Source organism: Emydura macquarii, unplaced genomic scaffold, assembly GCF_026122565.2.
Source record: "Emydura macquarii macquarii isolate MOO-44397 ecotype Brisbane River unplaced genomic scaffold, CSIRO-AGI_Emac_v2 contig_2473, whole genome shotgun sequence".
Classification (NCBI taxonomy): Eukaryota; Metazoa; Chordata; order Testudines; family Chelidae; genus Emydura; species Emydura macquarii.
The window spans coordinates 39132238-39148225 of NW_027132610.1; the positions used below are offsets into that span (position 1 = coordinate 39132238).

General features: G+C 36.8%; 1 protein-coding gene across 1 annotated transcript in view; it reads left to right on the forward strand.

The window, feature by feature from the left end:
* UCHL3 (ubiquitin C-terminal hydrolase L3) overlaps positions 1-15988 on the forward strand; it is a 62088-nt gene that overhangs the window by 10759 nt on the left and 35341 nt on the right. The window contains exons 2-5 of the mRNA XM_067563246.1: positions 2674-2802; positions 8290-8446; positions 9025-9110; positions 9816-9863. Of these exons, the coding sequence (XP_067419347.1) occupies positions 2728-2802; positions 8290-8446; positions 9025-9110; positions 9816-9863 (366 nt within the window). The 5' untranslated portion in view covers positions 2674-2727. The remainder of the gene's footprint in view (positions 1-2673; positions 2803-8289; positions 8447-9024; positions 9111-9815; positions 9864-15988) is intronic.

Here is a 15988-nt window from a genome sequence, read left to right on the forward strand (position 1 = left end):
TTTCTAACAAAATAAATATGTAAAAATTAAAAATCTTAAATGTATGTAAACTATATAACCGTTTAAAAAATGTGTATAAATATACAATATTCTCCTGGTTAGCAAAAAGTATCAAATTTAGAATAAAGGCTAAAAGTAGTTGCAAATCAACATGTTTTAAAGGTTATCAACCAATCAGAATCCATCTTTTTTAGGAAAATAACGAAAAAGTCAAAATGCAAAATAAGACTAAAATTGATTATTTAAACCAAGATTTCCTAATTGTTGATTTAAATCATGATTAAAATCAATTATTTAAATCATTTTGATTTTATTCAGTCCACTCTGGTTATGTCTAGATTCTTTTACACTTCCTTTTAAACTCTGAACCTGATCTGCACTCAGCTTACACGGAGTGTCTTGGTTAAATGTTCTGCACTCTGAGATGGCAAGTGAGGAGAATATTGGGAATAAAATGTTTTAAATGGTTGTGTCTGAGATTTCCAAAAGAGTGGGTGTAAATGACAGCTGTTACATTTTATTTTAATAAACTAAAAACGGTTGGATATACTTTGTTGCTTTTCCTTCCCACGTAGAGCTTTTAAAGCTTCACGGATACACTCCTCCCTCACTTCATCCCATACCTCCTTACGAATCTATGCAGCCTTGTGTACTCTCTTATCCCTTGCAGAAACAATCTCCCTTTATATCCTTAAAGATTGGTAATTGATACCCTGGGCTTCCCATGATGAAAAACACCCACTCTGCCTCTCATCCAATGAAAGACTAATTTTACCCAATATTCAAATGGGTTTTCTACTTTGTCAAATAGTCAGGGAATGACTATAGTAATAAAATACTCGTACTTTTTTGATACTTTTCATTGTAAGCATCCCAACATACTTGAGCAAAAAACAGTAAGTCAGATTTGAATAAATTGGCGTGCACCTATTTTTAAATTCATTTAAATAAATTTGCATAAATATGTACGCAGTGGGGGCACAGTGCTAGGGATGAGAGAGTAGAGAGAGATGTGTTTTTAATTGTCTCCTCCTTTACTTGCATTATCATATTATTCCAAAACAACCCCCCCCTCCAAAGAAACCAACACAAACCTTCAACTTCAAACAGCTGTGAAGAGAGGGTTCAATGAAGTTTTTCAAAACACCTCCTGGGTGGTCCTCCCAGGCCTGAGGTTGCAGTGTAGGGAGCTACAGCTGGAGATGCTGAGCTGCATGTGTTCCCCAGCCAGCTGTCAGGAGGCAAGGGTTTTCTCCAGCCTTTCAACAGGAGAGGGACAAGTACTAGCCTCCCTGTATTTTGGGGGATCAACTTGTCCCTCCGCATGTGCAGCCGCTATTATTGGTCGCCCTTCTTATTTCACTGCATCTTGAGAATGCAGTTAATTGAATAAGATTTCCCTGTAGGTTAGGAGTGTTCCTGGCAGACCAGTAGGAGGGTATGAAAATCCATAACCTGCATGGAAACCCTTGTTGTCTTGTTGTACACTACTAGACTGTGGAAGGAGTATTCAAAAATAGGGCACTGGCATGTCCACAGTGCTTTGCATAGAATAAAACTACAGCAGAACAGAGTCAATATTTTTGGTCTGTCATAGAAACAATTGTTTCTGAACTGTGATTTGATCAAATTTATCCAATAATCTCCTCTTTTCTTGACATCTAATAAAACTCTCAATCAGAAGGGCAGATATTTCAAAATTGTTAGAAGGTGGGTGTAGGTTTTTAACTCCTCCAGAACTGAGGAGTGGAAGAGCAGAACTTGTTGATAACAATTTTAGTAAATGAGGAACAACTTCAAAGGGTATACACTGCTGCTAAAGGGGACTAGGATTCTCAACTGGAAGGACATGAACCCCTATTAGAGACAGGTTCAGCTCTCATTTTGTTTAGCATGTAAACAAGAGGGGGTGCATGATCCAAAGCTTTTGATCACATGATACAGGAAAGGTTAAGCACCACTGATCTAGAATCTAGTGATTAGCTCTGAAGAAACAAACAGAACTATATAAGCTTCATTGTTATGGCCTGGCTTCCATTAATCTCTCAAGGTGAAATGGGTGTATGTTGGGTGTCATAGTGCTATTTTATTATTCATTGTCCTTGCAAAAGAACACCTTTAAAGTATACTCTGTAAAATGCTCAAACATTAATCTCTTTAGTGAAGAAGGAAGGTCTTCTTATGTGTCAGATTGCTCAAGTGATTAAATGAGTTATGTGCCTAATAACACTCTAAATGGTATACTTTGAAAAATACATGGGGGGCAATTTTTTCTTAAATCCATTTATTCAGTTTTCATCTGTTACAGATACATGTGCTCCTCTGGGAACTTCCTTGTATTTTAGTCCCTGAGACAACTTGAAAAATTGTTGATTTGAACATTCCACTTTCCCCCCCCCTCCATATGGCTGTTTAAATATAGTTTTAAAAACTGTTTATGCTGTAACAATTCTCAATGTATCTTAATTAGCATTGAACTTTTTCAGTTTGTCATTCATTATGACTTAACCTCACTTCATCCCCCTATTTTCCTCTCAAATATCTTGACCTGCACATGATGCAAAGTCTGTTAAAGTATTATTTAGCTTCACAGGTAATCAAACATGCTTCTAAAGGATGAATTATTTATTAACACATCTGTTTAATACTATGCCTTTTTCTTGTCTTTACTAGTTTCTCAAACAGTTAGGTATACATCCTGACTGGCAATTTGTAGATGTGTATGGTATGGATCCAGAACTACTTAGCATGGTGCCAAGACCTGTCTGTGCAGTGCTACTTCTCTTCCCAGTAACAGAAAAGGTAAATTTTTACTATTAATACTTAGTAATTCAAAGTCAGTGGATCAGTCAAAATGCCCTGTCATATATAATATGAAATCTGTAATTCTCTACGTCAGTGAAATAGTTAATGAGACTTTAAAAAAACAACAAGCACCTTTCTTCATAGATCCTCTGGTTTGTAATACATTCTGTTCTTTGTCAAATAAGGTTATTAAACAAAACTGTACAATTGTAAAAGTATTAAAAATAAATGTAGAAACAAAGGAAAATCTGCGTTGCTCTCAGTGATAAATGTGAATGATATTTTAAAGGATTTTGAGATCCTCTATTAATGGAACTGCAGTATTTATTTTTGCTGTTTTAACATTTATGCCACATATAAGGAATGAACAAAGTGGTAAGATGTGATATTTTCCAGATTTCCCACATCCCAAGGCCACTTATAAAACATGTATTGATTTTGCAGTATCGTAATATAGTGTAAGCTTTAATCACTGTCTAGTGAAGCCTGTAGCTTCAATATAGCTTTCATTCCTTGGCCAGATTGTGCATGTTTGTTGCTGAAACAGAATTGGGGATCATCATTGTTTTTTATTTGGGTTTTTGTCAAGAGGAATTAAAAGTGTACATCTTTCCGCAACCCCCATTCCAGACTATGCACTAACTGCTCAACATGTAAATATATACCCTAGAGTTAGCATACATCGGAGACAATTTTTAAAATATCATATGGATGGCTTTAAATAGTTTGAATCTATGAAATTCTTAAGCTACTGAATACATTTCATGCAATTGCATGTTTGACCTGAAATGTATGTATTTAAACAACCTATATTTATCTCTTCTTTGAGTGTAAGGGGCTGCTCCATTTTTCTGGTGTAGCATGTGATTTATACCAACATGCCAGCTATATAGAAATCTTGCCATAGTATCACAGGTGATAAAATGTTACTGAAGCTGTTAATATCTCAAACAGAATTGTCCATTTTTTCATATCCTCTTAATAACACACAACTTTTCTCATTAATAAGGCATTCTAAGTAACTGGATATATGTAATACAATTAAAACAGGAGGCAATTTGACACTTCTAAAGAAATTGCCACAAAAATACTTTTATCTGCTCTGTTTTGTTAGTTTCATAGCTGTTCATTATGAAGGTTTCAATAATCCTGAACATAACTATAGAATGAAGCACTGGCTCAGAATTGGATTGGGATGCTATTTTAAATTAAGAGTAGCAGAAGTATTTCTAAGACAACCTTTTCTATTAAAAGTGAACTTATTATGACAGGTATTTGGCCGATTTAATCATTGTGGGGCTTGGGTGGAGCCACAAGAGGACCTCCACGGAGATAAACAACTATGATTACCCTCAGCAGAAGGGAGATATCATGGTCAAATCAGTGATAAATGAAGGCTTTGTCTAAGCTAGGTTTTAACATCTGTTGGAGTTCTCACTGTCTTGCCTATATCTTTAACAACTGATGATTGTGTTCTTGTCTTACTCAGAGTTGCAAGCTTTTTCCTCTAAACAATATGTATCTTTTTATGTTTTAAGAAATACGCTTATGAAGCAAATCAATGTTTTTGTAATGGTTTATTTGGGTTGGGGAAAAGAACAATAAACTCCCTAAATTCAACTTTGTCCAATGTCTTAACACTCTTATCTTGGGGAATGTGATAATCCATTAGTAAAATGCTGTTATGTTGCTATTTAAATGGACTAAGTACTACTTTTGTCTAGTTTGAGGACCCATAAATGTGGCACGCCATTGACACTGTGATATGAGTCCTAGGAAGACCATTTTTATGCTTCTGTTTGTCACTTTCTTCACTCTGCTATAATTTAATCTTAATTTGTTCAGGTTTTCAGGAAAAATAGTGCCTAGGTAAGTGTGCTGCCTAGATATGTGTGATGTTCCGGTGTCAATCCAGACCAGTGTGGCATTGCGTCAGCATCTTCCCTGCAACCTTACAATGCTTTGCTGCTGTAACTCCTGACCTGGGCCCCTCACAGACAGCCTGAGTGTCTGTGTGTGACAGGGTGCAATCAACTTATGAGTGCCTCCTATTGGCTGGGTCTGGTGCTGCAATTTTCTTTTTCTCTTCTTGCCCTATAGGTTGTTTAGTGGCTCAGTCTTCTGGCTAAGTCTCACAGTCAACAATGGATGAACCTCTTCCAGGGTAACAAAGGTCCAGCAGAGCCTATCACTTGTTAGTGTCTTCAGCCACGTCTCTGGGCTCAGTTTTAGCCCCTTTACGTCCATCCCTGCACTGTTATAGAGCACTGCCCCTCAGGGCTTTCTCCCTTGAAACTCAGTCTTCACCTGTTGTCACTGCCCCAGGTGTCCAGCCAGGTCATCCTTTAAGTTCATCCCCTTCGGGGCGTAGCAAAGTTCAACATGTGGCTGGCCCTCTCCAGGGTCTTTAGCCCGATCTCTGGCTTTGTTTAAACTCCAGCCCCTTTCTTAGGCTTTTAGTAAAGAGTCTTATCCCCTTCTCAGAGTTTAGGCCACTTCCCCAGTGACTGGTGGGGGGAGACTGGCCCACCCCACTACTCTGGGTCCCAACCCATGAACACTACGAGCAGCAGTCACACATTGCTCCCTTTAACTCTGACAATTAGCTTCTAGTATTTTCTCTGGGGTACTATTCTCAGAAAGCAAAAGGCAGCCAAAACTCAGCTTCTGGTTATTTCTCAAGCTCTTGTGGCCGGAGCAGAGCAGAGTATCCTTCCTTGCTACTCAGGTCTTAGCTGGGAAATGACCTCCTCAGGCCCAATAGTTCTTTTATCTGAGTCTGCTGGCTCTTATTGGCTGGTTCACTGCAGCTTTTCTAGACAGGCCTGGAAGACCCATCTTCACTGCCCATTTCCTGGGGCAGGGCATGGTAGGACTGAGAAGCCTCCAGCAGGGGGCTTTAAAAGGCCTGATGTACCCCATCACACTCCAGTCACACTCTGGTTTCCACCAACCTTGGTTACCACTTACAGTGTAACCCCAACTCATGTCCAGTCCTGAATTTCCCCCAAAAACATGTATTCTGCACTGTCTAGCACTTTCCTGGACAGTTCAGATATTTTAGGTCTATTGACCCTGAAGTCAGCTTTGACACGTGGCTACAGGCATCTGTTTGTCTTTTGTCTTTGAGAAACTGGTTTACCCACTCCTCAAACTTGCCTGGTAAACATCTTGAATAATTTCAGCTTATGTTCATAACTCTACATATAATTTATGCATTTTCACCATGATATAACTGACCAGTGAGAGATTAGTTTTCAAATGATACCTCACAAAGCATATTTTGTACAAAAATTATTACAATGGTGTTTAGGGTGTATAAACCAGGGTGCATTTGGTCATGATGTGCAATGTAGTATATATTAGTGTGACTCCATTTTGAACCCTTCTACTTTCCCAAATGGGTTTTTCTTGTTTTTTGTCAGATCCTTTCCTTATGTTTTGATACTTCCACATCTCTCAATTTTGAGCCCTTAGATCAATCACTAGTCCTTTGACAGAGGGGGACTGATTACGCATCTGTTTAGAATTGTTAATATGCCTCCTTGAGGCCTCACAATTAGTGGTGCATAACTTGCTGTGGTAGTGTGAAATGCTTACAGCTGAGAAGGTATTCTTTCCTTTCTGAAGGCCAACTTGGCTGTAATGTGTAATACTCCTAACCTCTGCTGGCCAATACAGTGAGTAAGAGTGCCTAGAAATTGGACATGTCTTAGTAGTATTATTTCTAAGTTATTGTACCAACAAGTAATTTCTTTTAATCCCATAAATTCATTTTTGTAGTGTTCTGCTTGAAGAAATGTAATGGATTTTTTGCAGCAGCAATGCTATAAAAAGTGCACAATAGAGCATTTAAAACATTACTTGTATAAAGCAGATATGGTTATTTGCTAAGAGATTTATAACTATTATTTATAACAAGCCTTTTTATTTCTGTGATTAACCAAGGAGTTAAAGGCGCAAAGCATCTTTTCTCCAGAGAGAACAACATTCCAGCAGTAGATGAGAGAATGGAATGTTCTATAATTGACAAAACCAGCTGTCTAGTGCTTTCAGGTTTGCTGTGCTGCCTGATAAAAATCAGTCATCAGGGCAGCATATGAAAAAGGTGGAAAGACTTCAAATCAGGACATACCTTCATTTTTGTAGTCTAGATTCTGAAAACCTGCTTACTCAGTTCTATATGCAAGCAGCTGTTTCTCGTTTGTTTTACCGGTTGCTTGTAAAAGCACAGTATATTTGTTTTGTCCTTATTTATTGGTAAACTTATCCACAGCAGAGTAGGTAACTCCAAAGATAATCAGTTAAACCGTGCTACTGGGATGAACATCAGCAACAATCTCTTCCCCCCCTCTTCCGCCCAAATTCCATAGCTGTAGAGTATTTCGAAGCAAAACAGGCTTTTGCTCCCAAGGGTAGCTTCCCTTTAACAGAGATCCAGGAACTGTACTGAGACTCAGAGTTTGCTTCACTGTCTCTGAGAGGGTCTCAGCAGCTCTAATACCCTCAACAGTCTTTTTCCATCTGAATAGAAGGAAGCTGCCTATATAGCCTCTCCCAGACAGCTTTGGTAGAGCTGCCTACAAACCCCAGCAGACCTTGAACTCCCAATGGTCCCCTACAGATCGGAATCTGCCCAGTACCCAGGAACTCCATCATGATGCTCTAAACAGCAGAAGCAATGTTCTGGATTTCCTTCCTGAAACCATTTCTTCACTCTTTGTTGACTACCTTCTTTATTCCAACCGTCTCTAGTTGACAAACTCTGGAATGCTATTGTGCAGTCCAGTAGACCCTGTTCCAACGTGAAATAAATGTATACGTTTAATAATTTTCAGATTACCCAGCTAAACTGTATCATGGAATAAACTGAAACAGAATAAAACAAAATTGTCATTGGAATATGGTCTCACAAGTATCAGTACCACTCAAAAACATATAAAAGACTCAACTTTTTCTGGAAAAAGTACAATTATACTGGAACTTCTACAGTACTTCATTTTTTCCTTTTAGTATAGTTATTTATTGTACTTCAGTTTGCTTGCCATAGGTCTAAAACTTCCATTGCCTTCTCCAAGGCCTTTTTGCTGGATTGAAAGGAAGCATAAGAGGCTGTTTTAAAGGGACTATTTCTCTATAAGTGAGAGTCATTGGTCTTCATTTTTTAACATTCTTGGCATAGCACTAGATGACTCAACAAGTTAAGTGTTTCAGAATATTAGATAAAATACACTAATGTTTGGCTGAGTGTGACTAGATACTGATTTAGGACTTGAACTTGTAGAATTTATACATGTGAATAATCTCAGGTACGTCAGTGAGACTGATTGCGTGAGTAGAGGCTGCAATCCCTTATTTATTCAGTTCTCCTTCCTTCTGTTTCAAACTATTAAATTTTAATGGAGCTTTATTCATGCACAGGAAATTTCAAATCGTTCACTTTAATTGTTCTACATGCAAGATGCTTGTGATTTTCTTTTCCAGTATGAAACATTCAGAACAGAAGAGGAAGAGAGAATAAAAGCCCAGGGACAAGATGTCCGATCATCAGTATATTTCATGAAGCAAACCATCAACAATGCTTGTGGAACAATTGGGCTTATTCATGCTATTGCAAACAACAAAGATAAAATGAACTTCGGTAACTCTTTTCTGTTAATATACTTCAATTTTTTTAAGAGGGTAGGTGGTGCACTACTCTTTCATAGTAATGATTATACTTGAAAACTCTTTGAAAGACAAGTGTAAATTTGCCACTGAGTCTCCTTGTCTTGATTACACAGCAGCAAAATAACACTGATTTTTGATTAGCTTATAGTCAGTCATTAAGAATTTTTAGTAATATCAAGGACACTAATAAAGCACATAATTAAGTGAATAAAACACAACTCCAAATTCAGAGTATCAGGTACCATATTAATACTTCACACCATAAGAGTCTGGTGACTTAAATTTTTTTTGTCATTGTGTGCAATGGAATAGAATGTGTTATGTTACAGTTTTAAGTCTCCTGTCTGGATGTAAATACATTGTACATCTAGTGTAACAAGCTTTTTGACAATTAATGTTGGCTATTCGCCAGAGGAAAAGTAAAGAAGAAATTGTACAAATCAGAATTGTTCCTTATGTTGTAACCTTTCAGTTTCTATCTAATTTTCTAAGTTGCTTAGAATAGAAAGAGGAATTGAGTCATTTATTCATTTTTTTTATTTATTTAAGAATCGGATTCTACATTAAAAAAATTCCTGGAGGATTCGTTATCTATGAGTCCTGAAGAAAGAGCCAAATATTTAGAAACCTATGACGTGAGTATCCTTTTTTTTTAAATATGGTAGAATTCTTAGCAGGAATGGACCTTGCACCTAGGCCTTGATCCAGCAAAGCATGTAGGTGCTTAAGTAGTTCCATTGTTGTAAATGGGATTGCTCACATGTTTAAAGTTAAGTATGTGCTGAAATGCTTTGCCTGATTAAGACATGAATGCTTTACTGTAAATGGCACTTGCACTAGTGGGGAATTAGTAACCTCACTAACACACAGAAGACTTTAACAATTGTTGTTTGATTTTAACTTTTCATGAAACTAGGGTGACCAGATGTCCTGATTTTATAGGGACAGTCCTGATATTTGGGGCTTTTTCTTATATAGGTGCCTATTATCCCACCCCGTCTTGATTTTTCACACTTGCTATCTGGTCATCCTACATGAAACAACATTACAGTTTTAAAAAAAACCTCTTAAAAATACTCTATACTTTTTTTTTTTTTTTTTTTTTAATTGAGACATCTTGAGTTGGTTAATTTCTAATCAATACTTCTAATAGTTACAATCCTAAAAAAAAATCATAAACTATAATTTATAGAACAACTTTACTCTACTTTGATGTAGACTTCCATAACTGACAAGTTAAAATGAAGAGTGTGGAGTGAGTGAGACTTTTAATACCTGCTATTTTAAAGAAATTGTTTTTTTGTTTGAAATCTAATTAAACTATATTGTTCTAATTTCAGGCTATTCGTGTTACTCACGAATCCAGTGCCCATGAAGGTCAGACTGAGGTATTCCATTTTTTTAACTTTGTTTATTTTACAAACATAATATTTTGACAGAATGTTTTCAACCATTTATAATACTTCCTTTATTCCATGCAAGCTCTACACTAGAAGGAAACTTGCCAGCCTCAAATGTTCAAAAATCCTGACTGGATTAAAAGTCATGAGTTTTTGTTTTTGTTTTTTATTATTATTTTCTGTTAGGTTTCTGAGCCTTTAAGGTTCCTTCGGCCACATTTTCAAACTTTTCTCCATAACCATGAGGTCGGGAAACTTCATTTTTGTTAGTGAAAACTGAGATTCTCCTATAGGCGCTTGGAATTGGGGATTTAAGAAAAATACCAAAACTTGTAATAAAATCACAAGAGTTGATAACATTGTACTTTCCATATTTTGTATCAACAGAAAATTAATTTTGCTATTCACTTTATAAACAAGAAGTAAGTTAGTTATTGAAGCTGAACAAGTGGCTTTGACACTTTTTTTATAACTTTTTTCTATAGGACGAATCTACTTAAATGTTGGGAATACAAATCAAATTTTTTTTGTGAGCATGGGTGTGATGTTGCTTGTGTACTAACAATTTCAGTTAAGCTCTAAAATCTATGCTATAAACTTTTTTTTTAACTGCATATTTTAAAAATTATCCAATCATTTTCAAGTTTCGGGGGAGAGACTTATAGATGCTTCTCCGTCAATATTAGAATACAATCCTTAATTACATGTGTATAAGCAGGTCTGTATTCTCTGTGGCAAATCTCAGGCTTCTTTTTTCACTGTGCATTCTCCAAGTCATTAAATGTTGTACAAAGCCTGGAAACTTGAATATAGGAACCCCCTTATAGATTTTTTAATACATGCATTTTTTTGGTCTTGTCTGGAGGCTGGGAGATAGCAAAAAAAATGGAAGCTTTTGATAGCTAGGAAAAGATAGAGAAATGGCTTGGATTTTAAGCATCAAGGAGGCAGTTGAAGCTTCTGGCAGAATGGGCAGATAAAGCTTTTTCTCTTAGCTGATAAATGGTAATTTGCACCTGTCTTGGAGCTCATTTTTATTCAAGGCTATCCTTTTACAGTTTCAGAAAGAAAACACTGTGCCAGTCTACATTTGGTTTGTGTTTGGAATTACCTTCACAACCAGTGGTTACAAAGTTAACTAATATTTTAGGTGAAGCCTTACATTTTGGAGCAGAAAACTTAAAAAAGGGATAGATTCCCCTGTCACTAAGGGGGAAAAACCTGGGCTTTAAAACTTAACTTCAGCAAAATAATCTTTGGGGAGCAGGTAGAAAGCTGCTCGACTAACTCCTCTCTGTGATCACTGAGTAACATCTGAACTAGTCTGTCTACCAGTATTTTTCCTTAAAACACGTTCATTACCAGGGGAATCCACAATTTAGATATTAGTGGTCCTTTAATTATTTTAGAGATCAGTACATACTTTTCTAGATGTACGGTAACAGGCACAGAAACAGTCTAAGGAGAACAAATAATATCTTACATCTCTTATGGCCTTGCTAGTGTTTCTGTATTCTAAGACCTTAGAATACTTCACAACAGGTCTGAAGGAGACTCTGTCTGGGGCCAGATTAAGGCATAGGGGCTGGCCTGTATGCCCATTGCTAGGACTCTGACTCCCACAATCCTGTGATTACATCACTCTCATCGTCTATTTAAGAAAAATACACTTCTGACCCTCATGGTTGAAAAGAAAAGATTGAAAATGTGACCCAAGTGCAACCAATGCAGTGATGTCTGCAGATCAGACAGCTTGAAACATCTCTAAGAGGAGTGAACTGGTTTCAGTATTAGCCAAAACTGGAAGTATGAATAAAGTATAAAAATTCAAAATTATAGGTAGGAAAAACATTTTTTGTAACTAACTACTTAAAATGGGATATCAGAAAATGCTTACTGAGAAGTGGGTACAGAGAGGCTTTCCTGTAGTAGTAGCAACAGCAGCAGCAGCAAAGGTCATGTTTTTCAGGTATAGGGAAATAAAGGTGTCCTGGGTTATGTGGCAGACTTTTGTAGTGTAACCAATCTTCTAATTCAGATTGATGGGAACCATAAATTCGTTCTAAATAGTGATTTTCATTAATAAAGTAGCTTTTACTACTTTTTGGGGAGGATGAAAAAACTGTCAGATGTCTGTTACACAAATGAGTGAAAAAAGCTTGTTGTTTAAACTCTCCTGTCACCACCTTACTTTACCAAAAAAAAAAAAACCAACAACTTTCCGAAGGAGAGAATAAGATTCAGACTGACTCCTGAAATGACTTTACTGGGACAGATATGATTAAGTACTAAGCTGTCCACAGAGCTTGTCAGCCTATGTAAAAGCAGGCTGTAGAACCCACCAGCACCTATGCATGAAGCGCTTGGAAACCTGCATGTGTAAGAATGGAAAATTTTTGTAGAAGACTGAATTTTTAAAATAACAGTAAAACTGGAGTCTTGGTTAACTTGCCACTGTAACCGCAAAGAAAAACTATTAAGTGAAATTGACTTTGGCACAGCAAGCATTGTCTAAAGACCAGTATGACAATGCTTTGTGTTAGAAAACAGTATGTTTGCAGCTAGACTTCACATTGCCTTCCCCTGTGTCCCTAGGCAATGATCTAGAGGATAGGTCATTGGACTAGTTTTATTGGGAGGTTTAGGCTCTCTCTTGTTCTGCTACTGACATCTGTGTGACATTGGGTAAGTCACTTCCCTTGCTTCTGTTTCCCCACACATCCTATTTGTATTTTAATATCTCTGAGGCTGAGAATCCCTTTCTGTCAGTGTCTAGCAAAGCTGAGCTGAGTCCAAGTCTCAGTTGGTACACTACTGCTGTAAAACAAATAATTGAAAAGGGCATAACATAAACTAATTGTAAATGCACAATTATTATTACAAATACAGTTTCTAAGACTCTTAATATAAATAAACTTTCTATATAAATTATAATTTGGTACATTGTCAAGCACCATAATTGGAGCCCAAAATTTCAGGTGACTTGAAAGTGCTGTATTCTGTTAGAAAGTGTCATCCTGACTATAGCAGGCATTGTCTTTAGCTTGCATTTCTCAAGCTATGAATACTACGTTTACTGTATTTGTTGTCGGTGTCAAACAAATGTGTGCTTATACTGGTCTGTAACTAGGTATGTGCACAGCTTTCCTGTGGGACCTTTTGTGTATTAACTACATACTAAAATTCATAGCTTTAATATGAGTAGCAGGATATTTGTCAACATCTTTTAATTACATTTTTCAGCCCCTGACCACTAACCTCTAAATCCTCATCCTATACAGCATTGCTTAGTTGTAGCTTGGCTTTATCATGAGATGCAGCTTTCCATTCCTCTAGTATAATCTAAGGTACTCCCAGCAAGAGTAATCAGATGAAATTATGAAAGTTGTCTGAGAGAATTTGTCCGTATTCAATTTCCACCTTAATAAAGGCATTGAAATTCTATTTTCCCTTCCTTTACATGCCCTGTTGCACTTGCAGCTTTAACCTTAGTTCATGTTGATCGGACAGCAGATATTGCTGTGGAGCTATGCTCTACTAAGACACCTCCAACTGCTGAAGCATTAAACTTTACAATCAAAACTATTCGGTAGTATTCAGAGCAGTTTGAACGTACAGTAACACAGTGCACACCATTTTTGTCATCTTTCCTTAAAAATGGAAGACATTTCCAGGAGAAAAGAACATCTGAAAATATTGGTTGACTTCCACTGGTTTTGATTAAGAAATTGCGATTTGTTGTGGTGAAAGTTCTGTTGTAAAATTTTCATCAAACAATATAACATGGTATCTCTTTTAGATATTCCACAAACACACATACGGTTTGAGATACAATTATTTTGTAGTGGGTGTTGTAAATATATGCAGCTTGGCATAAATGCACAAATCATTTAGCATTATATCCTTGTATTCAAGCGTGCAAAAAAGGCCTTTTCTAATTTTAGTGCTCAGTAACTTTGAAACATGGCATTTATTTAATTTTTTAATTAACAGAATGAATATAGAGGAAAAAGAGATGAGCCATTAAAAATGGCTGGGCGATTGGTAGTGGTTTAGTAAAATATTACAATTTTAAATGCTTTTTTTTTCCTGCTAAAATCTAAATAATAAATATAATTAAGAGCTCTTCTTTGCCTGTCTTGTTTAGTCCTTTTTTTTTTTTTTCCCCTTTGGAAGCTATTGAGAATGCTTAAGCGCTTAGTATATATTTTTTTAAAAGTGTTACTAGTTGCTGTGGAAGATTGAGGAAAATAATAAATAGAACTCCAAATGAAAATCATTGCATGTATAAAAAAAATGCCCTATTAATTATATCGAAACGGTGGCAAATATACCTGTTATATCTATACGAGCTAGGGGTGTGATTTCCCTTGCTTGTGTACATGTAGTCATGCTAGCTTTTTATCAGGTTAATGCTAATATAAATAGCAGAGTAGCTGTGGTAGCTCAGGGTGGCAACAGAGGTAGGCTGAGTTGGGCCGAGTACATAGGCCCTAGTTACAGGTGGATTTGTAGCCAGCACAGCTTAGTTATCCCTCTGTTGCCACTATCAGTGATACTGTAGCTATACTGCTATTTATACTCATGCCAGCTCATTGAGTGTGAGCATGCGTATATATGTATTTGAGCAGGGGAGTGTACTCCAAGCTCATAGTGTAGACATAACCTAAGAGTATGAGAACACAGATTATTAGCGGAAGAGCATCAAAAACTGTTAAGATCAACCCAGAGGAAAGTATTGCAACTTGAACCACCATTGTGTGTTTTGACTAGGGATACATATCGTACACGAGAAGAAAACAGTCTAAAACAGTGCAGCAAACCAAGTGGTGGAAGCTTTAATGATGTTAGCAAGGAGTTTAAAATGAAATTGTTAGAGATCTCTTTAGAAGGGTTAAGAGAAAATACAAGTCAATGGTTGAATCATATTATAAGCAAAATTCAAGAATGTGCAAAGATCTGCTTAGTGAAACAAAAGCAAGAAATTTGAGAGGCTGGGAAGGAAAAGAACAAGTGTGAAAAACTCTGGCAAGCGATGTTCCAGCAGGATTTTCAGGCATATAAAAAAGCTGAAAAGATAGCAAAGAGAGACATGGCAGCCACAAGCTCAAAGCCGTGGAAGGCTTGTGTGTCCATCTTGAATCGAAGGCAGGTGGTAGGAAATATATAGGCTAGCAAAGATCTGTGACAAGAGAACTAAAGGCATTGATGAGATGGAAGTCATTAAAGATAAAAGAAATACATTAATCAATAAGAACCAGATTAAGGAACGGTGAAGAAATTACTTTGAAAGGCGTATGAATGAAGAGAATCCAAGAGAACTGTGCTATATTATAAAATCAAACATGGGTATTAGTCCAGGAAGAAGTTGAAAAAGAATTGAACAACATGAAAAATAAGAACGTGCTGTTGGCATACCAATAGAAGTATGGAAGGAGTGAATATATTAACACAACAGTTCAATTTCATCATGAAGACTGAGATACGATGCCTGATGTCTGGAGAAGAGCCCAATACCAATATTTTAGAGGTAAAACAGACATACTAAGACTAGGGTAACTACTGTTAAACTTGAGCCACTTTTGCATTAAGATTGCTTGTGAAAAATATAGAAAAAAAGAGGAAAATCCTGCACGTAGTATTCTGAATTAGATCTTGAAAAAATCTTATGTCCACATTATGAGAGTTCATTGGGCGGTATATGAGAATGAAACAGATGCCCAAAGGCCATATGTGGAAAGTGAACAGGTTCTAGTAATAGAGTATATCAAGGCTCTGTATTAAACCCCTTTTTGTTCACACTGATGCTTGCAGCAGTTACAGAAAACATCCAGAGAGTGGCATGCTGGTATATGCTTTTAGCAGATTGATGTGCTCATGAGGGAGAATGAAGAGGAAGTGGAAGAAGATTTAGGGATATAGAGGTGTGTATTTGAGAGAAATGGCATGAAAATCAGCAGAAGTAGAACAGAGTATATGGTCTGTAGATTCAGTGATACTTGCAGGAAGACAACAAAACTGTATGTCTGAAGGGGCAGCCACTACCAAAGTTACAGAAGCTCAAGTATCTAGGTTTGATAGTACAGGTGAACTCAACGACAATCTAATAAGCA